Source organism: Rhineura floridana, chromosome 8, assembly GCF_030035675.1.
Source record: "Rhineura floridana isolate rRhiFlo1 chromosome 8, rRhiFlo1.hap2, whole genome shotgun sequence".
Taxonomy (NCBI): Eukaryota; Metazoa; Chordata; class Lepidosauria; order Squamata; family Rhineuridae; genus Rhineura; species Rhineura floridana.
The window spans coordinates 54,776,576-54,802,309 of NC_084487.1; the positions used below are offsets into that span (position 1 = coordinate 54,776,576).

General features: G+C 41.1%; 2 protein-coding genes across 5 annotated transcripts in view; both read right to left on the bottom strand.

Moving 5' to 3' along the window:
• NEDD1 (NEDD1 gamma-tubulin ring complex targeting factor) overlaps nucleotides 1-10,386 on the bottom strand; it is a 65,312-nt gene extending 54,926 nt beyond the window's left edge. For 2 of the 4 annotated variants that reach the window (XR_009764434.1, XM_061639521.1), the window contains exons 1-2: nucleotides 10,133-10,386; nucleotides 4,320-4,466 (exon numbers count right to left, since the gene is read on the bottom strand). Coding sequence is in view for 3 of the 4 variants with exons in the window: in XM_061639521.1 (XP_061495505.1) it covers nucleotides 4,320-4,458 (139 nt within the window). In the remaining variant the exon portion in view is untranslated. Of the gene's footprint in view, nucleotides 1-4,319; nucleotides 4,467-9,854; nucleotides 10,069-10,132 lie in introns of those variants that run through there. The other 2 variants (XM_061639518.1, XM_061639519.1) reach the window with 2 other exon arrangements.
• An 8,817-nt stretch (nucleotides 10,387-19,203) lies between these two features.
• Nucleotides 19,204-25,734, bottom strand: part of CFAP54 (cilia and flagella associated protein 54) — a 272,916-nt gene continuing 266,385 nt past the window's right edge. Inside the window, exons 69-70 of the mRNA XM_061582731.1 lie at nucleotides 22,267-22,344; nucleotides 19,204-19,828 (exon numbers count right to left, since the gene is read on the bottom strand). Coding sequence (XP_061438715.1) covers nucleotides 19,709-19,828; nucleotides 22,267-22,344 — 198 coding nt within the window. The 3' untranslated portion in view covers nucleotides 19,204-19,708. The remainder of the gene's footprint in view (nucleotides 19,829-22,266; nucleotides 22,345-25,734) is intronic.

Consider the following 25,734-nt stretch of genomic DNA (forward strand, 5'->3'; position numbering starts at 1 on the left):
GAGCCACCATGAAAACTCACTTTCTCTATCTGGGAAGCTGATAGAATTTAACTACAATACTGTACTTTATTTAACAAAATTTATATACCACTTGATTGTAAAAAGACTTCTAAACTGTTTACAAAACACATTAAAAATTATGAGTAAAACAATTGAAAACAAGTAATTAAAACATTTTTAAAACAATTAAAACAGCAACTAAGTAAAAAGATTTAAACATATCAACATATATGCGTCTGAATAGGTTTGCCTAAACAAAAAAAATTTAAGCAGGTGCCAAAAGGAATACAGTGTAGGCTCCTGCCTTTGGTCAATAGGCAGGGAATTCCAAATAGGTACTGCCACGCTAAAAGAACGATTTCTTGCACCTGCGGAATAAGTATTATTGGCACCTGTAACACAGCCTGCTCTGCAGATCAAAGTGCTTAGGTAGCACATACTGGGTAAGGCGGCCCCACAAGTAAACTGGTCCCAACCTACTAAGGGCGTTTTATACCAGCAGTGACGCCTTGAATTTGGCCCGGTAACAAATTGGCAACCAATGCAGATCTCTGAGCAGAGGTGTTAACAGCTGACAGGGTCTCACTCCAGTCAGCGATCTGGCTGCAGCATTTTGCACTAATTGCAATTTCCAGGTCAAGTGCAAGGGAAGCCCCAAATACAGTGCATTGTAATAACACAGTCCTGAAGTCGCCAGTGAATGAACTACTGTGGCCAAGCAATCCCAGTCCAGGAATGGTGGTTGTTGTCTTAGCACCCCCTAATGGAAGCATTAACCACACTCTGGTCAATGAGTTAAACCCCCTCGGCTCTATTTAATAAGCCAGAAGGAACTGAGGTTAAGTGGGCATATGGTCAGACGTGGTGGCCACCAGCACATCATCAGCTCTAGCATTGGGTGCTTCATCTGACACTGCAACAACAATAGAGTCAAGGTCACTCCAAAGTCAAGTGACTATCCTCAAAGTGTGTAGCCAATTGGTCACAGTGGCTCCTCAAATGCTCCAGAGGCCCCTCCCCCACAGTGGAAGTCAGTAACCTCCAGACCATTTGAAATAATTCTGTCCGCCAGCTACTGGAGGATGCAAAGATAGCTGCGAACTGAGCCTTCTTCACAGCCCACACTGCCACATGCTAGGCTTGATTGTGTGCACTGACCAGTCTTGTCAGCTTGGGAGCAAGATTCGTGCCATTTGCACTCCAGTCTTTGGCTTGCTTCATAGCCCAAAGCTCCCCAGCACAAGAAGGAACCACTAAGGCTCCACAAAACTAGGAGAGGACATGCGAGAGCTATCGTGCCAGCCTCCCATTTCATCTTGCTTCATAAGCTGCTGGAATCAGGCACTTATGAAGAGATTAAGTAAAGGACTAAAACTATGGCATATAGCAGGATGTCTTCGTTACTAAGGGCTGGTTCACACATACAAGAGAAACCACTTGATTTCTTATCACTTGGGGGTTACTTTTACCTGAACTAAACCTTTATTTGTTTTTCATATGTAACTTAATCTAGCCCATGGGTTCAAAACAGCTTACAGCAGTTTTTCTAAATGTTAACAGTCCTCTTCCCAAAAGGCTCACAATCTAAGGCAATCAAATGGTTTTGGGGATAAAAGAAGCCAAATTAAAAAAAAAAAATGAAATCGTATCCATAAAATATATTTCTCAAAAAGCAAAATACACCATAAATAACCAGTCCAAAAAGCCCATCTAGTGAACACTACTTTTTTGCAGGCAGCCTCCTGCTGAATGCCTATTTGTTAAAGTAACGCAGCACAGAGTAAGCTGGCTAGGGAGCAGAGCTCAGTTCCACATATGATGGCAATGGTTTTTCTGGAACTCTGTCCAGGGGATAAATGAGTATTCACTTTTTTCTCTTTTTTTTTTTAAAAGAGAAAGCTCCTTGGGGTTAAGACTTGTAATCCAAGTTTAAAGCACCAAAGCATTTTATGCAATGAGGCAATATGGAACTCCTGTGGCTTGGTTTAATGGCTTACACACACAAGCTCAAATACACGTTATGATCATGCACAACCTGATATCATTATGGCCATGATAAAGTGCCAGAGCTTCTTTCCCATAGCTGGAGCTCTCCACATGCTTCTCTACTTCTAGAATGCTATAAAACTACAACGAGAAACTCCATTAAAAAAAACAAAGAACCATCCAACTTAAAAAGGGCAGGGAGGGAGGGAGGCCACTGGACATATAGGCTTCTATATGCACACAGGGCCACTGTATTGTGGAATATGGCCACACGTAGCACATCTGGAGAAACAACCTTGGAGCTGCTTCTTTCCTTTGATCTCTCCTGGAAAGGAGAAACATGTACTCATGCTGCATCCAGAACAAAGATTCTCAAGTATGCATGCTTCTCCTTACTAGGGAAGCCCATTTGTTGTTGAGCTGGCTCAAGCAATTCTGAGTGTGTTGCGTGCACATGAGTTCAGGTAGCAGAAGAAAAAGAGCAGAAGAAAAAGCAAGATCTAGTACTGGAGCATTTACCCAGATGGGGGAAAGCAGAAGACCTAGACCCAACTTTTCCTTTCTGTTTCTTCTGCTCAAGTCAGAAAAAAAATCAGATAGACCTTCTCCTAATATCTTCATCTTCCTCGGTAAATGTTGTAAGCCCGGCTGGCTAGCAAGGTGTTGCTTCCCCCTCTGCTACAGAGAGATGCACATGGGGAGAGAGAGACATCCTTTTGCATTTAAGTGGCTGTTCTCTCTCTTTCTGGCCAGCATAGAAAGAGTGAGAAAGAGAATATGAATGTAGGGTGGTGTCCTAAGAGGGCATTCTCTGCAGCAACCCCACAGTGGCCCATATGGCACCTTCATTATATCACTTCTGTTGAAGGTGAGTCTCTTTATCTTGACCTTTGACATTTGAGAGAAATATTTTCAGGACACAGCCTATTCTTATGGCTGATTTTAAACTGTTTTTAAGATTGTATTTTTAAATTGCTGTAACCCTTCTGTAGGACTTTATGGTGAAGGCCAGGTAAGAAAATGAAGAAATAATAATACCACTCATCCTTCCTCTCCAAAGAGGTGAGCAGTGCAGTGAGGGGTTTTTTCCACCCTCCCAGACTTCAGGCCTTTAGTCTGGGAGGGAGCAAGAAAACACTACCAGAGCTGCCTTACACCAAGTCAGACCACTGGTCTTTTGCTCAGAACTGTCTAGACCAGTGCCTCCCAAATGTCTTTTCCCCATGGACGACATGAAAATTGTAGAGCATCTTGGCAGACCACTTAATGATTTTTCTGCCTATTGTAGCAGTTGTAATTCCACAGACTTCAAACTGTAATACAACAAAAATATAATTTAAGAAATAAAAGCAGCAATAAATACAACTAAAAATCCATATGACTATTGAATGTGATGGATGTGCTATCTCCCATCTTCTACCACAAATCCAAAGACATACCACAGACCACTGGTGGTCCATGGACCACAGTTTGGGAACGCTTGGTCTAGAGTGTACACTCTGCAACTGACAGGTCGGAGCTCTCCAGGATTCAGACAGGAGTCTTTCCCAGTCCTACCTGGAGATGCTGTGGATTGAACCTGGGACCTTTCACATGCAAAGCATTTGTTCTGTTCTACTGCTGAGCTATGGCTCTCCCTTTGAACAAAGGACTAATGGCAGCTGGCTCTTCTGTCTTCTAGGAGCTGAGGAGTATGTGCATGTTAACAGTTCCTCCCTTCTGTTCTGAAGGTGGGGGAAGAGAAGGAACAAGGGGAGGGAAGACTCAGGTGAATGAATCACTTCCTGATTGAACTGATGCTAGGCAAGCTGTCTGTGCTAAAAATACAAATATCCATCCGTTTCCATGTGAAGTTACGAGGAAGATTGGTTACTTAACAGTTTAGCTTGCCAAAGCTGACTGTCAGAAGTAAATAAAGTATACTCAAATGGAATGTGCACCTGTGAAATAGGTTCAGAACTTTGATAACTTGAGCTTTCATTCATGAACACGTTTGTTCTCACACATGCTTGTCCACTCTCTCTAGAAGCCAGAGACGTTTGGAACTTTAAAGAATAATGCTGACTTATTCTTCCATTCTTTCAATTGCTACAACACAAGTGTTATTTAATGGAAGATACTTTATGAATATGGACACCCAAACTCCATGTACATGCTGCTACTACAAGCCTTTAATTCAGATAAGCCACATAAGTACTGTAAATGTATCTGTATTAAAAAACAAAACAACCCACCACCACATTGGGCAAGGGCCAAAATTAGAAATTATCACTAAACAAATAATGCACTAATGCAGCTCCACATGCTGCTCCCCATGAAATAGCAAAGGATACTGTTGCTGCCCCAGCACACAGAGCTAACTGGATGTGATGAAGTATGGGGACTGAACTGCTCCACTACAGTTATGGATGAAGAGTCCCATATTTTAACATCATCATCTCCCGAGGAAGCAAAACGGATGCTTTCCTGCATGGCTGTACCTGTAACCACAAAGCAAAAAAAACCATGCAGGTGAGGTAAGTATGACCCAGTATAAATTAGTCTGTTACCAAGCGTTCTTCATTGCAGGTGGCAGAAGTGTAAAGCTAAGAAGGTTAGTATAGTGAGTTATGACAAACATTTGCTGCTCAGACATTTTCTATTGGCCATACCTGTGTTCACAGGTATGTGCCCCACAGCTACTGTACATCAAGACACACACAGCTGCAAACCTGGACATTAAATCTAATTGATGAGCAATGATAATCTCAATTATGAAGATAAACACCCATTTTGCAATTCCATGACAAACAAAATATAAAGTTAAAAGCATTGAGCAAGCATTCATGAGATTCATTCTGAATTTTATAAACACTCCAGTATTTATTATTATTTATTTGCATTATTTATACCCCCATTAGCAAAAAAAAAAAAAAAAAAAAGGCTAACAGAGTGGCTTAGAAAAATCATTTCTAAAACAATCCCTGCCTTTAGGCTCACAATCTAAAAAGACATGACACAAGAGGAAAGGTGAATGAGAGACAGGAGGGAAAAGCAAGCTCAAGCACAAGTTCTTAAAGTTATACTCCTTAAAGTTACAACCAATGTAAGTTCTGATTCTGGCTATCTTATTCATTCATTCATTCCATTTATTTCTATACTGCTCTTCCCCATAAATCATCTCAAGGTGATTTATATTATCATTAAAACTGCAGAACACAACATAAGAAATTATGTAGTGAGCTGAAAGAAATAATATCTATACCAAAATGATCAGAATACGCAGTCCTCAAATACAAGTGAACCCAAAAGCCTTGGTGGAAAGGTATATCCACCTGGCACTGAAATCCATTCAATGTAGGTGCCAGCCATACTCCTGATGGAAAAGAGTTCGTCAGCTGGGCTGCCACTTCAACCCTATCTCAAGCCACTGCCCAATGTACCAGGGTTACTGGCAGGATCTCCAGAAGGGCCTCTTGTGTGGATTTCAGGACAGGCTGATATAGGAAAGCAGCATTCGGTCAACTAATTATCAACCTAATTCGCAGAACATTAAGTCTGTGTTTCAGAAAAAACCAGGAGTCTTATGGCATGAAAGCTTATGCCATAATATATTGGTTAGTATTTAAGGTGCCATAACACCCTTTTCTAACTTCCAGCAATGAATGTTCTGGATAAACCTGAAAAAAAAATGTTGGCAAAGTTCACATTTGAATTCTGATGCCTATCCCACTAAATTGAGAGACAGCAGACAAATTCATACAGAAAATACATGAATGCCCTGCTCCCCATACACCTTATTTTAGCATTTCTACCCACTGAGGTTATCATACTTTGGACACATCCTGAGAAGACATGATTCACTAGAAAAGACAATAATGCTGGAAAAAACAGAAGGGAGTAGAAAAAGAGGAAGGCCAAACAAGAGGTTCCATAAAGGAAGCCACAGACCTGAACTTACAAGATCTGAACAGGGTGGTTCATGACAGATGCTGTTGGAGGTCACTAATTCATAGGGTCGCCATAAGTCGTAATCAACTTGAAGGCATATAACAACAACAACAAACGCACTTGTATTTATAAATAAATTCAAAGGAGCATCAATTTACAGTAAAAACACTCCAATATTTACTAAAATCATACATAACAAGATTTAAAAAAGTACAGCTGAAAAGTATAAATCACATTAAAACTGTAGAATAAAAAAGGTCTTAGTTGCATGCCTGAACTTTAAAGGAAGGAGTCGGTCACATCTCTCTCTGAAGAGACCTATCATCTGGGTGTCACAATGGAAAAGGTTCTGTACTATGGCCCAACCAACTGGGCATGTGAAAGTGGTGGGATTCTTTGGATGGTATTCAATGCTAATACTACTCAGAGTTGACCCACTGAAGTTAATAGACATGACTAATTTACGTTCGTTAATTTCAGTGGGTCTGCTTTGAGTAGGACTTAGTTGAATATGCTGTGGGAATGCTGTGGACATAATATATCTTGACTTCGACAAAGCATTTGATAAAGTGCCCCATGATCTGATTAACAAGCTAGCTAAATGTGAGCTGGATGGACCAACTATCAGGTGGATCCACAGTTGGCTACATAATCATATTCAAAGCGTTCCTTCTTAAACTGGGGAGAGGTAATGAGTGGGGTCCTGCAGGGCCCAGCACTCTTCAACATTTTTATTAATGACTTGGATGAGGAGGTGCAGGGAATGCTTATCAGATCTGCAGATGATAAAAAATTGGAATGGATAACTAATACCTTGGAAGATCGAAACAAAATTCAAAGGGATCTTGATAGGCTGGGACATTGGGCTGAAAACAAAAGAATGAAATTTAACGGGAACAAGTGCAAAGTTCTACACCTAGAAGAAAGAAAACGAATGCAGTTATAAGATGGAGGATACTTGGCTCAGCAATACTATATGCGAAAAGGATCTTAGGATTGTTGTTGATAGCTGAACATGAGCCAACAGTGTAATGTGGCTGCAAAAAAGGCAAATGCTATTTTAGGCTGCATTAACAGAAGTATAGTTTCCAAATCACATGAAGTATTGGTTTCCCTCTATTAGGCACTGGTTAGGCCTCATCCTGAGTACTGCGTCCAGTTCTGGACACCACACTTTAAGAAGGATGTAGACAAACTGGAACGGGTTCAGAGGAGGGCAACGAGGATCAGGGGAGTGGAAACAAAGCCCTATGAGGAGAGACTGAAAGAACTGGGCATGTTTAAGCCTTGAGAAGAGAAGAGTGTGGAGAGATATGATAGCACTCTTCAAGTACTTGAAAAGATACCACACAGAGGAAGCACATGATCTCTTCTCAATCATCCGAGTGCAGGACATGGAATAATGGGCTCAACTTACAGGAAGTCAGATTTCCACTGAACATCAGAAAAAACTTCCTAACTGTTAGAGCAGTACGACAATGGAACCAATTACCTAGGAAGGTGATGGACTCCCCAACCCTGGAGGCATTCAAGAGGCAGCTGGACAGCAACTTGTCGGGTATGCTCTAATTTGGATTCCTGCACTTAGCAGGGGGTTGGACTCGATGGCCTTACAGGGCCCTTCCAACTCTATGATTCTATGAATACAACTTATAACATAGTCTCTGGTGTTAAACAAAGGGACAGACAGGATCTTAAGGGAGAAGGCAGTCCTTCAGAGATCCCTGGGCCAGAGCCACACAGTTATGCTAGATTAATTTCTGCATGGTAGCAAAAGGAGTATCAAGGCAGATTCTTGGCATTCCCAGGTAGGACTAGGAAGGACTCCTGTATGACACTGTGAAGAGCAGCTGCCAGTCAGTGTAGACAACACTGAGCAAGATGGACCAAAGGTCTGTCCTGGAATAAGACAGCTTCATATGTTCATTCCACAAAAGCTTACACCATTATGCAAACGTGGACTCAGTACCTCAAACATAAATTTAGTAATATCACTGAATCCCCACATAGCCATGAAGCTCACCTTGGGCCTGTCACTGCCTCTCAACTTCATGAAAACCCTATTCATAGGGTTGACATAAGTCGGAATTGACTTGAAGGCAGTACATTTACATTTTACTTTGTTATGGGGTAGCATACAAATGTCATAAGTAAATAAATTAATAATTAATGCTGAAATTTTGAATGTTCAGGGTCACTTGGAAATAATGAATTGGAAATGTGCATACACAGGCGCATTGTAGATATATTTTATATGGAAGTGTTTTCTCCTGCTGTGTCCTAGATACACTTAACTGTTACAGTAACTGTTACAACTGCCCTTGAGGTTGGTCCAGAAGCTGCAGCTGGTGCAAAATGTGGTGGTAAGCCTGCTCACTGGGGCAGGGTATTGCCAACATGTCACCCCACTGCTGAAAGAACTGCACTGGCTGCCCATTTGCTACCGGGCCAAGTTCAAGGTTCTACTTTTGGTGTACAAAGCTCTATACAACTTGGGACCAGGGTGCCTGAAAGGCTGTTTTATCCCTTATACCCAGTTGATCACTGCACTCTGCAGGTGAGGGCCTCCTGCAGACACCATCTTATCTGGAGGTGCATTCTGCACAACATAGGAAATGGACCTTTAGTGTGGCAGCACCTACCCTGTGGAATGCCATACTCTTAAATATTAGACAGGCACCATCTCTGTTATCTTTTCGACATCTATTGAAGACCTTCCTCTTTCAACAAGCTGTTTAAGTTGAGACCTTACCCCAGTCTACGTCTGTGTTGGAATTGCTTTTTAATATGTTTTTAAACCTTTTTTAAAAAACAATATGTTTTAACCTTTTTTTTTAAGATGTCTTCAAAGCTTTTTAGAAACACGTTTTTAAAGATGTTTTGTTTTAATGTATTTTAAAGTCTGTTTTTATGATGTTTTAAAGTGTTTTAGTGCTTTTGTTTGCTGCCCTGGGCTCCTGCTGGGAGGAAGGGCGGGATATAAATCAAATAATAAACAAATAAATGTAAATACATTCAACAGAAAAATTATAGTCCTAAAAATCTTGTCTTGTCTGTTTTCCTGTCTACTACACTATACCAGTCTTCTGATTTGTAGACACAGCAAAAACTCACTACAACCCCAAAAGTTAGAACACAGGTTTTAAAAACAGAACGGCCCAGACTACATAAATTATTTAAACTAGCTGGGTAAACAGAAAGGTCTTTATCTAGCGCCAAAGATGCCACCAGGTGAGTTTCCCTTGGGAGGCTGTTCCATGAAGGGGTGGCACTACCAATAAGGATCTTTCCCTAATGGTTACCTGCCTCACATCATTCTGGTGGGGGGTGGGGTCATCAAGAGCAGGACCTAAAACAGTATTTTTAATTCTTTTTTTAAAGATTTGCTGAATGATGTAAAATCAAGAAGAAAATATAATAAAAGATTGAAGACTCATGCCTAGCTTATCTCATAGGGCCGTTGTGAGAATAAAATGGGCTTATCTGCATATGTTAGCCTTTGTTACTTGAAAAAAGGGCAAGATACAAATATGATAAATAAAAATAAACTTATTCCAGAATTTGGGATAAGTATTCTGAACTATGAAATCAGAGCCCACTAGGCAGCCTAAAGCAGCAGTCTTCAACCATGTCAGAATCAGAACCCATCTTTAACCCAAACATGTATCTGGAGATGCATTCTTAATTTACCACCATCTGTATGGCAGTAATACTGCTGTTGCGATCCACCTTAGGTCAGTTTGTGACCCAGTACTGGGTCCCAACCCACCAGTTGAAGACCAATGGCCTAGAGCTTTTACACAGAAGTAAAAGGGCACTTTTAAAGTAGCCATATATTGTTACTTCCTATTTCCCATCACCTGACAGATATAGTGAAGCCAATATAGACTACAAATACTCTTTCTTCTAATTGCCGAAGGAAGCAACTGGTGCCTTACTTAGGACAGAGAAGAAACAATGAATGACACCCGAGACACCCCACACTGCAGCTTCCCCGCCACGGGGGGAGAGGAGGGGCTGCTTCAGGTAGGGCTACCAATTCCAAAAACAAGACGCAAACCACTCCCCGGCAGGGCAGGGCAGACGCCTGATCCTAGCCAAGCAATGGTCCCTCTCCCCCAGCAGATGCCAAATCGGCAAAGGACCGGAAGGAGAACTCCGCCAGCTACCAGATAATCTGCTAATGACCCAACAACAGACCCCGCCTCTTCCTCACCTTCCCACTTGGCCGGACACCCCCAGTAAGAGCCTTCTAACCGACCCAACTCATTTCTCGGGCTATTAAGCGTTGCTAGGCCTGAGGGCCTCTCCACAAACTTCAGCTTTCTTTTCTCTCAAAGTGCACCTGGAGCCGCTACGAGCGGACTTTCTTACAACTTGGCAGCCTGTCCCAACAGCCACCGCGGGAACCCCCACTCCGCCCCTGAGCGGACTTATGGTTACGGCAGCCGAGAGAGGGCAAAAATGATGGACGTGCGTTCACTATCCCCGATTGGATGGGGGAAAGAGAGGAAAGGAGGCGGGGCTTCCATTCAAAGTTAACAGTTGGCACACAAGATTGATGGTGTCATGTGCTTTTTCTCTTGCTGACTAATTTGTAGGGGAGGTGGTAGAGAGAAGCAACGGCAGCGTTATGTGACGAACGGGCTGGGACGCGCCTGTCGCTCGGTCTTCTGCTACCCATTGGCTAACGGAGGATAACACCATTTTATGCATGTGATGGAGATTCTGGTCCTCAAAAGTTTATAGCACGTTACATTCTTTTTTTATTATATTTCATAGCGGTCACAAAGCCATCGTTATGATGGGGGAGTTTCATCAATATTGTAGGAGCCCTGGGACTGAGTGCAGGTTGAGTGCTTTGTGTCAGGACTCAGCAGATGGGGTCGTAGGTAACGCTCCCTTTGCCCCATCACCCCATTGACTCTAGTAGGAAGAAATAAATAGGTTACACTGTAGACACATTTGAAGTCCACAAAATCTGCCATAACAATTTCTGGGCTGGGCAGCTCAGGTGCTGCATAGGGCAACCAGGGCTTTTTTTGTGTGCATGACAGTACTCACCCGTACAGAGTGTGGGAACCTCTTTCTTGCTTTTTCTTCAGCATCACTTTCTTGAGAAAATTGTGTACAAAGAAATGCAAGAGAAATGAAAGAAGCTTGTTGCTCACTCAGCCCAGAGCTCCAGAAATATCAGATACCTACCTGTGCACTCTGCTAATAAGGTCTTGAAGGTTCAGTAAAATCTCTGCATTCCTGCTTTGTGATGTTGGAAGGCTTTTTAATGCCTCCCTACAACAAGGCAGAGTTCCAATGTGCCTAAAGGAGGCAGTTGTAAAGCCTTTGCTGAAAAAGCCCTCCCTGGACCCCTATATTGTGGATAATTATTGACCAGTGTCTAATATCCCATTTCTGGGCAAGGTAACAGAGCGTGTGCTGGCCTCCCAACTACAGGGATTCCTGGATGAAACGGATTATCTAGATCCATTTCAGTCTGGTTTCAGACCTGGTTATGAGACGGAGACGGCTTTGGTCGCCTTGGTAGACGACCTACGCAGAGAACTGGACAGGGAATGTGTCTCAGCAGCTTTCGATACCATCAACCATGGTAGCCTTCTGGGTCGCCTTACCGGGATGGGACTTGGGGGCACCATTTTATGATGGCTCCGTTCCTTCCTGGAGGAGCGAACCCAGAAGGTGGTGCTGGGGGATTCCTGTTCGACTCCTTGGCCGTTGGTCTGTGGGGTCCCTCAGGGTTCAGTTTTGTCCCCCATGCTATTTAATATCTACATGAAACCGCTGGGAGAGGTTGTCCGGAGGTTTGGGGTTCGGTGCCATCAGTATGCAGATGACACCCAACTCTACTTCTCCTTTCCACCTAATTCCAAGGAAATTGTCTCGGTTCTAAACCAGTGTCTGATAGCAGTGGTAGACTGGATGAGGGTGAACAAGCTGAAGCTTAATCCAGACAAGACAGTGGTGCTCCTAGTCAGTCGAAAGGTGATCAGGGAATAGGGGTTCAGCCTGTGCTGGATGGGGTTACACTCCCCCTGAAGACGCAGGTTCGCAGTTTGGGTGTGCTCCTGGACTCAGCCTTAAACCTGGAGGCCCAGGTTTCTGCGGTGGCCAGGAATGCTTTTGCACAGTTAAGACTAGTGCGCCAACTGCGCCCGTTCCTGGAGTCATCTGATCTGGCTATGGTGACACATGCCTTAGTTACATCCCACTTAGACTACTGTAACGCGCTCTACGTGGGGCTGTCTTTGAAGACTGTTCGGAAACTTCAGTTGGTGCAACGAGCTGCAGCCAGAATGTTAACTGGGGCTAGTTACAGGGACCATACAACTCCCCTGCTGCAACAGCTCCACTGGCTGCCAGTCTGTTTCTGGACACAATTCAAAGTGCTGGTTATGACCTATAAAGCCCTATACGGCTTAGGTCCAGGCTATTTGTCAGACCGTATCTCCTTATATGAACCTGCCCGGGCCCTGAGATCTTCAGGAGAGACTCTTCTCATGATCCCAACACCTTCACAAGTGCGACTGGTGGGGACACGAGATAGGGCCTTTTCGCTGGCTGCCCCTAGGCTCTGGAACTCCCTCCCTAGGGAGGCAAGAATGTTCTCCTCTGTGCAGTCCTTCCGCCGACAGCTAAAGACTTTTTTCTTCTGGCAGGCCTTTGGAACTGAAGGCTTTAAGGGTAGTGACTGAAGAGGATGCTGTATGTTATTGTTTTACTTGTATGCTCCTAAACTGGGTTGCAGTATTTTAAGTGTATATCTAATTGGTTTTAACATCTTAATAGTTTAATCCTGTTTTAATGCTGATTTTATATGTTTATATGTTTTATATTTTTATAGGTTCTTAATGATATGTACTTATTTTTATCTGGAAGCCGCCTTGAGTTCCAGTTTGGAAGAAGGGAGGGGTATAAATAAAGATAATAATAATAATAATAATAATAATAATAATAATAATAATAATAATAATAATTTTATTGCATGGTATGTCAGTAATTTACCAAGTGTTGTTTATTCAGCCCATTAGTGGAATCCCTACACCTCAAAAACATGGTATCCAAAACCACCTTGGAGTAATCCAAGCTCTTCAGGGTTTTCTGTTGACTGGAACATGCCAAGACATGGAAGGAACACTGATGGACAGAAAAATTTTGCATGGGAGCAACATTCGTAAATCCTTTGTTTACAGCTATATAGGATGGAAACCATGATCAAAGTATGAGATGAGGAGCCATATTAGTTTGACTTTGACTATGGGAGTTCCTTATTAGCTAAAAAGGTCTTGGCAGGAGAGGAATTGTCAGGTCATTTGTGCATTTGCATCTAGACATGACTCAATTTGTGATTTCCTTTACTCAAAAAGAAATAGGATGAGGTAGGCGGTGGTAACGCAGCCGAAGCTCTGCTCACGGCCGGAGTTGGATTCCAACAGAAGGAGGAAGTCAAATCTCCAGTAAAAGAGGTTGAGGTCCACTCAGCCTTCCATCCATCCGTGGTCAGTAAAATGAGTACCTGGCATATGCTGGGGGGGGGGGGGGGATAAAGAAAGGCCAGGGAAGGAACTGGCAATCCCACCCCATATATACAGTCTGCCTTGTAAACGTCGCAAGACTTCACCCTAAGAGTCAGAAACGACTCGCACTATAAGTGTGGGGACACCTTTACCTTTTAGTAGCCTTTGAGCTTGCCTATTACTTTCTGCAGCCCTAATTTATATTTCTCAAGTTCAATTTGATAAATTTATCAGACATGTAAATTTAACAAATCATTAATTGTATTTAATTAACACAAAAAAAGAAATGACACTTCAAAAACTCTAATCAATATACTTTTCAGCTTATACTAGTTGTCCCCCTTTAGAATGCACACCTTAACATGGTGAGGGAGTTTGAGAGTGTTGAAGAAGCTGAAAGCAATGCCGTCACGAGTCTAGACCAAGAGGCTAGACTCCTAGCAGGGGCACCCAAAGCGGAATGGCAAAGCTGAGACACCAGACTAAGATGCGTCCAAACTCAGAGGAAGGCAATGGTAAACCACCTCTGAATACCTCTTACCATGAAAACCCTAAGAACAGAGTATCCAAATTGCAACATGAGAAAGTGCTGGAAGATGAGACCCCCAGGTCAGAAGGGACTCACCGAGCTACTGGGAAAGAACAAAGGACAAGTACGAGTAGTGCTGTGGCTAATGACGCAGCTGAGTCAAAGCCAAAAGGAAGCCCAGAGGCTGATGCGCACAGATGCAAAAGGAGAGTCCAGAGTTGTACAACGCACACAATAGGAACATGGAATGTGAGAAGCAAGAACCACGGAAAGTTAGAAATTGTCAAGCAAGAAATGGAACGTATCAGCATTACAATGCTTGGCGTGAGTGAATTAAAATGGACAAGAATGGGTCATTTTCAATCAGGCAACTACAAAATATTTTATGCAGGAAATAAGAAATCAAGAAGAAACGGGGTTGCTTTAATAGTGAGAAGTAATGTAGCAAAAGCAATTAAGAGCTTAAGGTCGGAGCGAGTAATATCAGTGAGATTAAACGGGAAGCCTATTAACATAACCATCATCCAAGTCTACGCTCCAACGTCAAACGCAGAAGAAGGAGAGATTTTACGCAGAAGTACAGGAGGAAACTGATCACACACCAAAACAAGATATGATAATCATGGGGGACTGGAATGCAAAAGTAAGGAACAGAGAAGAACTAGGAATTGTGAGTAAATGGGGATTAGGAGACAGAAATGAAGCAGGAGAAAGACTTATTGAATTCTGTGAAGCCAATAATTGGTTTCTTGCCAACACATTTTTTTAGCAACCAAAAAGACGACTGTACACGTGGACATCACCAGATTGTCAGTATAGGAATCAAATTGATTATATAATTGGCAACAGAAGATGGAGAAGTTCCATACTTTCTGCAAAAACGAGACCAGGAGCAGACTGCTGTACAGACCATGAACTGGTCGTATTGAAAATCAGAGTAAAGCTAAAGAAGAACAAAGCAATCATATTGCCAAAATACGATTTAAATAACATCCCAGAAGAATATAAAGATCAAATAAGGAACAGATTTGAGGCTTTAAACTTAATTGACAGAGAACCAGAAGAACTATGGACTGAAGTCAAGAGACATGATCAAGGAAGAATGCAAAAAGACAATACCTCTCGTTAGAAAGTGAGAAAGACCTCAATGGATGACTGAACTCTTCAAATGGTTAAAGACAGAAGGAAAGGAAAAGCGAAAGGAGACAGAAACATGGTCAGAACCCTAAATGCAACAATACAGCGTCTAGTACGTAGACACAAAGAAAACTATTACAATAGTAATTATATAGAAATAGAAGAGGACAACAAAAAGGGAAGAGCAAGGGCCTTATTCCAAAAGATTAGAGAAATGAAAGGGAAATTTAAACCAAGAGTAGGGATACTGAATAATCAACAGGGGAACACACTGACCGTGATGAAATGAAAGGAAGATGGAAGCAATACACTGAAGAACTCTATAAAAGATGACAGGATGACAGATTCATTCATGGAGGAACCATATGATGAAGAACCAGAAATTTTAAAATGTGAGGTGAAAGCTGCTCTTAAAATACTTGGAAGAAACAAATCACCAGGAACAGATGGCATACCAACAGAGTTGCTACAAGCTACTGAGACTGAATCTGTCCAAAGTTTGACAAAAATTTGTCAAGAAATATGGAAAACTAAACAACGGCCCACAGATGAAGTGTTCAATACATATCCCAATTCCAAAGAAAGGGGATCCTAGGGAATGCAGTAATTAAGGAACTATTGCCTTAATATTCCATGCAAGTAAAGTAATGCTCAAGATTCTACAACAAAGGCTCTTACCATATATGGAGCGAGAAATGCCAGACGTCCAAGCTGGATTTAGAAAGGGAAGAGGCACCAGAGATCACATCGCAAACATACGTTGGATAATGGAACAGACCAAGGAATTTCAAAAGAAAATCGCCCTGTGCTTTATAGTTTACAGCAAAGCCTTTGTGTGTAGATCTTGAAAAACTATGGAATGCTTTAAAAGAAATGGGGGGGGCACAGCATCTGATTGTCCTGATGCGCAACCTATACTCTGGACAAGAGGCTACTGTAAGGACAAAATATGGAGAAACCGATTGGTTCCCAATCGGAAAGGGTGTGAGACAGGGGTGTATTTTATCACCCTATTTGTTTAATCCGTACGCAGAACATACCATACGGAAAGTGGGATTGGACCAAGATGAAGGAGGTGTGAAAATTGGAGGGAGAAATATCAATAATTTAAGATATGCAGATGATACCATACTATTAGCAGAAACCAGTAATGATGTGAAAAGAATGCTGATGAAAGTTAAAGAGGAAAGCACAAAAGCAGGACTACAGCTGAACATCAAAAAGACTAAAGTAATGACAACAGAAGATTTATGTAACTTTACAGTTGACAATGAGGACATTGAACTTGTATCAATATCTCGGCACACTCATTATCAAAATGGAGACAATAGTCAAGAAATCAGAAGAAGGCTAGGACTGGGGAGGGTAACTATGAGAGAACTAAAAAAGGTCCTCAAATGCAAAGATGTATCACTGAACACCAAAGTCAGGATCGTTCAGACCATGGTATTCACGATTTCTATGTATGGATGTGAAAGTTGGACAGTGAAAAAAAGCAGGTAAGAGAAAAATCAACTCATTTGAAATGTGGTGTTGGAGGAGAGCTTTGCGCATACGTGGACTGCGAAAAAGACAAATAATTGGGTGTTAGAACAAATTAAACCAGAACTGTCACTAACAGCTAAAATTATGAAACTGAGATTATCATACTTTGGACACATAATGAGAAGACCTGATTCACTAGAAAAGACAATAACGTTGGGAAAAGCAGAACGGAGTACAAAAAGAAGGCCAACCAAGAGATGGATTGATTCCCTAAAGAAAGCCACAGACCTGAACTTAGAAGATCTGAACAGGGTGGTTCACGACAGAGCTCTTGGAGGTCACTGATTCATAGGGTCGCCATAAGTCGTAATCGACTTGAAAGCACATAACAACAATTTGTTATGCTACTACTCTTATGTAAGAACTTTCTTTTCTCTAACTTTATTAGTTATCTAAAGAAAATATTTTTAGCGTCCTAGAACTTGTAACAAATTCTTAATCTGTGATGTTTGATAGGAACATCAGTTGCTATGGTTACAGCAGTATCAAAATCTCATCATTACAATTTTGCAACTGTGTTAAGAGGTGTGACAAAATTCTCATTTCATTAAAAATATCTGAAAACCATATGCTATTTTAAAATGTGAATGTTACTAAATATTTTAAAAGAAATTTTAATTGTTGTAATAGGTAACATGCTGATTGCTGTGCAAAGACAGCATTTCTAAAACAGATTTTAATTTAATTATTAATATATCCTTTAATTTGAGGTTTTCAAACTGAGTCATTCATTTTAATTAAGATGCCTAATATTCCTCAGACAGAACTTCAAAGTGTTTTTTAAACAAGAGATTGTGCCCTTTTGCTTGTGATGCATAAACATCTATTGAAAAAGCCTTCCTAAAAAAGGGGCGGGAGTTCTTCTGCTGTGCTTTTTTATCTTGGAAACCAGATATGCAATGTTTTTCTTCCTCTCTTTTGCTGGAGGTATTCTTGGAGAGAACCAGAGAAAAAGTGAGGGAATTTTATTCATATTTTAACTCCTCTTCTTGTAGTAGTAATTTCCATAGTTCAACTGTGAGCTGTTTGAAGAACTACTTTTGTCTATGCTAAATCTTCCAATATTCAGCTTCACTGGATGACCTCAGATTCCAGTATTATGAGAAAAAGAGTCTTAGGGCTGAAAGGATCCTTCTATCTTCTTACCTTCTTTTCCTCCATCACCCCCTGACAACTGTTCCAAGTGTATGGGAGTGTTGTTGGATGTATCATTTCCTTCCCTATGCAGCAGCCTGTTGCACATCTGCTGCTGCTGCTAGTGACTACAAACATGGGGAACCTCCAGCCCATGGGCATACTCAGGCCTGCTAAGCCTCTTATAGAAACTGCTGGCACTCTCTTTAAGCCATGCATCCTCCCCGCCTGCCCCAGGTCAAATCCTCTTACCTGAGGCATTTCACAATGAGCTGGCCATGAAGGAACATGTCTCTTCCTATGTCACCAGACAAGGTGTGAAAAGAGGGAACAGTGTGTGTATGTAAACACACACAAAGAATATATGTGTGTTCCGTATATGTGTGTTTGAATGGGATGGTGTGTGTTTTGGCCCTGCCTACTTTGGGAATGTAGCCCCCAACTACTTTCACCTGAGGGAATTCAGCCCTTGAGGCAAAGGTTGCCTACCCCTGCATTCCAGCAAGCCAGCATGCTGAAATATCAAGGCCTATCTACCATTACGAAACCTTGACATTTCAGCAAGCAGGCTTGCATCTACAGTACATGAGAGAAAGGAGTATGGAGACCATTTATAATTTCTAACTGGCAAAATAAATAGTATCAAACTAACACTACCCAAAACACTCCCCATAGGAAAGGTAAAACACTAACATGATTTTAAAAGTATTTTTAACATCTTGATATTATTTGTAAACATCTTACTCTTACCAACTATTATATGGAAACATGTGGTTTTAAAGCCAAGTAATACATTTAGTACTAGCATTTTGGTTAGTTTAAGCCTGAACTAATACTTGGGTGTACTATCGAATTACAGGTGTGGGGGAGGGAGTTGATAGATACACCTTAATCTAATCCCAAAAGCCAGAGTGCAGCTGGATTGTATTAGCATATTTAAAAGCGTGCATGAAATCAGCACTGCTTGGGCATGGTCCTCCATCCTTACTGTAAAATATATCTCCACTAACCAATAGTTGCTGTATCAGGTACAGGGCAGGAAGTTCGTTGCTTTCTATGGGTATTCAAGCAGACCTGTTTAATTGTGGAGAATGCTAAAAACTCAATAAATCCGGTCTGTCACAAGAGCCTCATGTTTACTTTCTCTGGATAGCAAGGGTATGTGTGGTCAGTGTTTGTTTTCCTTTTTAAAGGAAAATGTTCCAAATTAATGTCTGCTACTGAAGTGTGCAAAAAAAAAGTTATCCTTGAGTAACAACCAACTGCTGTTTATCATGGAAGCCTGCAAAATCTGAAAGGCAATAACCTGAAGTTCAATTCTCTGTGTAAAATCCAGAGATGGTAGTTAATAAAATAAATATATCCAATTAAAGGCTACAATTCACTGAAAAATATATTTTAATCCCTGAAGCTAATTTAAGAACATCATTTCTCATTCTAGAACATTACTTCTAAGCAGTTAAGACAAATAGAAAAACAATATTTAATTTATTAGGTAGCTTTAAGGGAAAGTGTTCTAAGTGCTCCAGCTAGGAAAGGGTTATAAAGCCAGTAAAAATCAAAGAAGCAAAAATCTTAATTTTAGTTCTATTTGAAAAACAAAAATAATGAAATAGAAATCATGCTGTTTGTGGAGTAAAATGATTTAAATATCTTAAACCAAAAAGTTAACAGGAAATTAAATCTGAATATAGAATACTACTACTTAAAAGTCACAAAGAACAACATAACATGTATGTTTTTTAAAGTACTAATGCTTCAAATATTTTATCAGTTCCAGAGACAATTAGGGACTAACTCTCTGTCTCATGCAATAGGGAATTTACAACTGGCTTCAGTATGACAGAATATTACTCCACAAATGGTCAGCTCTGTGTAGCGTAAATGAATGTCAGTTTTACTCTCCAAAGTTCACTCAAGCGAGCAAAGATACTATCCAGTTGAAAACACTTCCTGCTATTATCACACACCCATTAGCTGGCTCAAATAATTTCCTTAAATTCTTTATTGCTGGTAAAGTGATGTCAAATGGGATCTGCAAGAAAGAGAGAGAAAACAAAGCAAAAAAAAATTAATAGAATTCAGCTGAAATCCTATATTCACTTATGTGAGAGCAAGTCCTGTTGAATTCAATGGGACTATTTCTGAATAGGCACAGAAAGAAATATGTTGTTAGATTGTAAAACCCAATGTGTACACATCTTAGCACAAAATAGGTTCTCTGAAGGGTATTCTCATTGGTTAGCAATCATAAAGCAGAAGAGTAAAATTCCTTTCCTACTATGCATATATGGACTTCAGAAGAAGAAAATATTGGTGGGGAGGGAACTCAGCAGTAAGGATCCTGAGAAGTACAGCACTGATGTGGTTGTGGAGGAGAGTCACATTCAGAAGAATGACTATGGCTGCAATCCTAACCCCGCTTACCTGGGAGTAAGCCCCACTGAATTCAATATTACTTACTTCTAAACAGACATAGTTAGGATTGCACTGTACCTCCCCCATCTGCACTGGGCACCACAGGTTTCTCACTGTCAAGAATAGCTAACTTTGAGATAAAGTTGGTCAAGTTAAAATGGTTCAACCAGAGGGAATTCTGGGAGCTTTGTTGATCCCTGGGATACTTTGCTGGAGAAGTCCAATGCTTTACTGCCAGACAAGCAATTTGCTAATGTCAAGAAGATGCAACTGAACCTTATCTGTTATCTCTTATCTGCTTCCTGAGATCAAAGTCAGGGAGAGTGGGTATTGCAGATCAGGACCGCTGCATGGGACTGTCTCGTCCCCCTTATCTTCAAAGGAGGTGATCACGGCAGAGGTGCCTAGGACGGCCAATTGGCCCCCTCTCTGTTGCCAGCTAAACCCCATAAAAATGAAGGGTGATCTTTCAGTTACTTGTACCCGCTCCCTTATTCCATCTACTTTGACCTGCCTGAGGATGCTGATGGGAACCAAGCGTTTACTGAAGTTAGTATATAGATAGGTTAGGCTAGGTTTGTTGTGTTGATCGTTTGAATCTCTCACAGTATTATGCAAATGTATCTCTTGTTTAGCCCGGTTGTGGGCAATCAGCTTTAAAGGAAATATATGCTGCTCTCTTTTTGTATGTACCTTTCTTTCCTTTTAAATAAGCTACCCTTTTATTAATGGTGTGTATTGCTTGGGGCTTATGACTCTCAAGTCAGTTCTTGATCACTGGTCGCTACTGACTACTGTCAATTAGTTGGGTTAATGCCCTAGAGCAGAGGATGTAACAATAGGTCTTCTCTAGGATCTCTGTTAGTGCTCTGAATTCCCCTTATTCAGGGTGGAAGCTAAAAAAGGGGTGGTGGCAGTGTACCGCTTCCAGGATTGGTATTCGGGTGTAACTAAACCTGGGAGGTAAGAGTTTGCCCGGGAAGCAGTGACCCCAGGGAATTGGGGCTGTTCTCAGAAGCAAATAACCTCTTTGGGGTGCTGAGGTCAAGGGACCCCTGGGGGCAATTTTTGACCCTCATGACTTGGGAAGAGTTGGGATACTATTGAACATGCAACATTATTTCTCTTTTCCCAGTTCTGAAACCAGAAAGGAGTATTTACTCTCTCTAGGCCAACAGCCTATTCCAGAGGAAAATGGCAAAATGTGGAGTGAGCAGTTTCCATAGAAGATCTCCATAGGCTGAATGTTAAGGTCCCATGAGGAGATTTCTGCTTACAGAAAGAGCCCCCCCCAACCTGTTCACAAAAAGGTTTTCCCCTCCTCCCTGCAACCCCATACATTTGCTCTGTAGGGGCCAGGAAAGGGAAATGATAAAAATAAGAACAAGCCTTCTATCAATGGGCATCTCCATCTGCATCAAACCAGAAATACTCCTTACATGGTGGAAAGGATCTTAGGATTTAACACCATATATTTAAAGACCCACAGTTAGGAAAGAACAATGTCTGGAATATTTACGAGTTTTCCAAAGTACCATTGTTTTTTAAAAGTGCCAGGGTTTGAATCCCCACACAGCCATGAAGCTCACTGGGTGACTTTGGGCCAGTCACTGCCTCTCAGCTTCAGAGGAAGGCAATGGTAAACCCCCTCTGAATACAGCTTACCATGAAAACTCTATTCATAGGGTCGCCATAAGTCAGAATTGACTTGAAGGCAGTCCATTTCCATTTCATAAGATGAAAAAATAGCTAAATAAAAAGGAATAACATGTTTTGCAATACAAACATATTTTCCATTAAATCATCCCAAGAGCCTTAATAAAGTAATAGATGAGAAGGTAATTTACAAATAAGTGAGTATGACTTATTTATTTCATATCCTATGCCTGAAGGGCTTATATTCCAGGCAATAAAAAGTAGAATTTATAATCATGCTAACAAATACTTTACTTTTTTGAATGTGACCATATGTATTCTTAAAAATCAATACCAGTGAAAAAAATTACATGGAAGATTTTTATATTTGATAAAATTATTCAAATCCTAACGACTTACTTCTGTGAGTGGTGGAGGCTGATTTGGGCCAACAGACAACAAGGCTTTTATTTCAGAGAAACACTGTTTGACCATTTCCTAAATGTACCAAAGAAAGAAAATATAAATATTGTTATTATATTGCATGGATTTAACATATTGTATTTGGTAGATTTTTTAATTATGTGTGAAACACAACCACCATTATGTCTGGTTCATGTCAAAAACCATTTGGATTTTCAACTGTTCCTGTTTGACAAGTTTTGGGGGGGAAATACTAAGGGCTTTTTAAGTATTCAACAGGAACAGTACAAAAACCAAGATAGATGAAACACACTTCCCACTTTCCAAGCCAAAACAAAAACAGTAGATGCCTGGCAGGGTCTGTCCTTAGATGGAAATGATGCTCCTTACTATGCTCAGGGACAGCATTTCCTGCTGGTGAGTATGGCTCTGTGAGTGTTCTCTGCCTCCTGAATTGAAATGGGAGGCAAAGAAAACCAGAAATCTCATACACTGCTGCCATCATTTCATGCCAAAGAGCATGGGATAGTATGAAATAGGCCCAAATGAAAGACATTATTTCTAAGAAAAGCATCTTAGAAGAAATACAGCTCTTCTAGTACTACTCAGGGCCGGCTCCAGGTTTCTTTGGGCCCCTGGGCACAGGATATCAGAGGGCCCTTTGGCCATACCCTTTCCTTCTTAAACCACACCACTCCATCTTGGCTCATCCCCTTTAAACTAAACAAATTTTGACTGATGTGACAACCCCTTATTGTCAAAGAAAAACAAAACAAATTGTAAGTGTTCCATTAGGTGCGTTTTTAATTTTTTTGTCAACAGTATAACTTAATCTGCAAACCTATGCACACTTACCTTCCACCCTGGGTCCTTTGGGAGGAAGGGTGTGATATAAACCGAATGAATAAATAAAATAACATAAACAGACTCATAGGGACTTACGCCCAAATAAACATGTACATAGGAATGCACTGTCAGAGGTAGAACTTGAGACATAACTTAGACGTAAACAGAAAATGTGCTTATTGTAAACAACTATACCACCACCCTGCATTTTCCAGAAAATTAACATACAACTGAACCAAAACACTTTCCGCCTACTTTTTTCAGTAGCAAAACGGTGAATCACAGAATCAAAATCTACATGTTCTGCCTCTTGCGATTCAGTTGACAGGACTGCTAAAGAATTCAGTCATTCCTGGGACATCTGGGACCTCAGGCAGTTCTTAATAAGTTTAAGTTTGCTGAAGCTCCTTTCAGCTGATGCAATTGACACTGGAATTGTCAGCAACAGCTTCAAAGCTACAGCAGTATTTGGGAATGCCCAGCTCAGTGACTGAGAAAAAATATATTGTAGTCTCCTGTGGAGACAAATGTTCAGGCAGTATTCTGCCCAGTGTCATCAGTTCCTCCAACATATCCTCCCCATCAACTGCAGAATCAGAAAAATTCAAGCACTGGCTTTGAAGTTCAGTCACATCACAGATGGACTTCTTAATATCATTAAGAAATCCATACTTGGAAGTAAATTATTTCAGAAATGCAAATCTTGTATCCATTTCCTCCAGGACAGTTTTAAGTAGGGGCCTGAAGAATGTTTCTTCAAACTCTGCTGCAGCATCAGAAAACTGTGGCATATCTGCTTGATGGCATACTATCTCTGTACAATGTTCATCTGAGCATTTCCTGCTTATTGGATACTCAGCAGGAACATCAAAATGCTCACAGATACCCACAGTCTTGGTTTCTGCCTGTTTCAGACCTGACTGTAAGTAGTCCTTGAAACCATCAGCCACAGAATCAACCAATGGAATAACACTTGAGAGATCTATATTTTTGGATTGTAGAACCTGGCTGATTTGGCTAACATGGAACAAAATGTCATACCATATACATAAACATACAATAAATCTAAATTCACAAATGAAAATTAGTAATTGATTTGCCTGAGAGTACCCATCATGATTAAGAATTGTACCATGTGTAAGCTCTTCTAAAGCTTTGACAAGTTGTGGCAACTGCAACAGAACAGATTTAACTGCATCTAGGCGAGCACTCCAACGTGTCTGAGAAAGAGCTTTCAGAGTCAGCTTTGTCAAATGTTTTGAGGCCACTTCCCAGCGTTTTGTTGCTCCAGAAAAAAACACATAAATGTGATTCAACTTTCCAAAAAAATCTCTTGCTAGGCTAGAACTGTTTGCAGCATGCACTAACACAAGATTCCAATTATGAGGTGAACAAGGTACAAAGAAAGCCTGAGGATTTTTTTCTGAAATAATGGCTTGCACTCCTTTGTATTGTCCCCTCATATTGGCTCCATTGTCATAGCATTGGCCACGAATGTCAGAAAGCAATAACCCATATTTTTCAGTCAATGTGTCCAACACAACAGAGGCTAGACCATTTCCTGTGGTGTCTGTGACATGAAGAAATTCCAGAAAGTTCTCCTTGACTTCCACTGATTTGTTAATTTCATCACTGACAACATATCGGACCACAAGTGAGAGTTGTACCTGCTTTGAAATGTTTGGGATACAATCTACTATGATGCTGAAATATGTAGCATTTTTAACTCTTTTAATAATAGTCTCTGTCACTGCAGCTGCAAGCAAACAACAAAATGCATTCTGCATGTTCTTGCTTAGTCCACTCTTTAGCTGCACGCTGCAAATGTTCACCCAAAACAGTGTCATATTTTGAGAACACTTGAAGGAGCTGTAGGAAAAGTCCATTATGTTCTGTAAAAACCTTGTCTGATTACCCCCTGAAGGCTATGTTGTTTCTTGCCATACAACAAATCACATCCAGTAAACACCACAATACTTGATGTCAGCGCTGCTCTTCAAACTGGAGCTGTCTGTGCAAGTCTTTGTCAATAGTAGTGTTTGATTTTAGACTAGCTTCCAACTTTTTCCACTTATAGTAATTATTCAGGTGAAAGCTAGAGAGCTTGTGTACATGCATGGAACCCTTGCGAGAGAGATGCTTCCAGTCTTTATATCCTCTTCGACTTGAGTATGTAGACTTAGCATCTGCATCAAACAATCTGCAGCAGAAACAATATGCAGAATCATTTAGTGGTGAGTAAACTAGCCAGTCTCTCTCAACCTTGCAACCAATGCCCACAGTTCTGTAATAAGATGCAGAAGAGAATTTCCTCTTGCGACCATCAGGAAAGTCACTCAATGGAAACTCTCCATTTGGCATATCAGAGCCTTTCAGTTGCTTAGGACCCCTTTTGATGGCTTGGCATCACAGCAGATCACTAATGATCTCTGGCCACTCTGCGGGATCACCACTGAACTCTGGAAGTGGTTCAGAAAGGTGGATCTGGGGTTGCTGGCAAAGAACCAGAAGGCAGATCACTGATGGTTTCTGGCCACTCTGAGGGATCATCGCTGAACTCTGGAAGTGGTTCAGAAAGGTGGATCTGGGGTTGCTGGCAAGAACCAGAAGGCAGAGCTG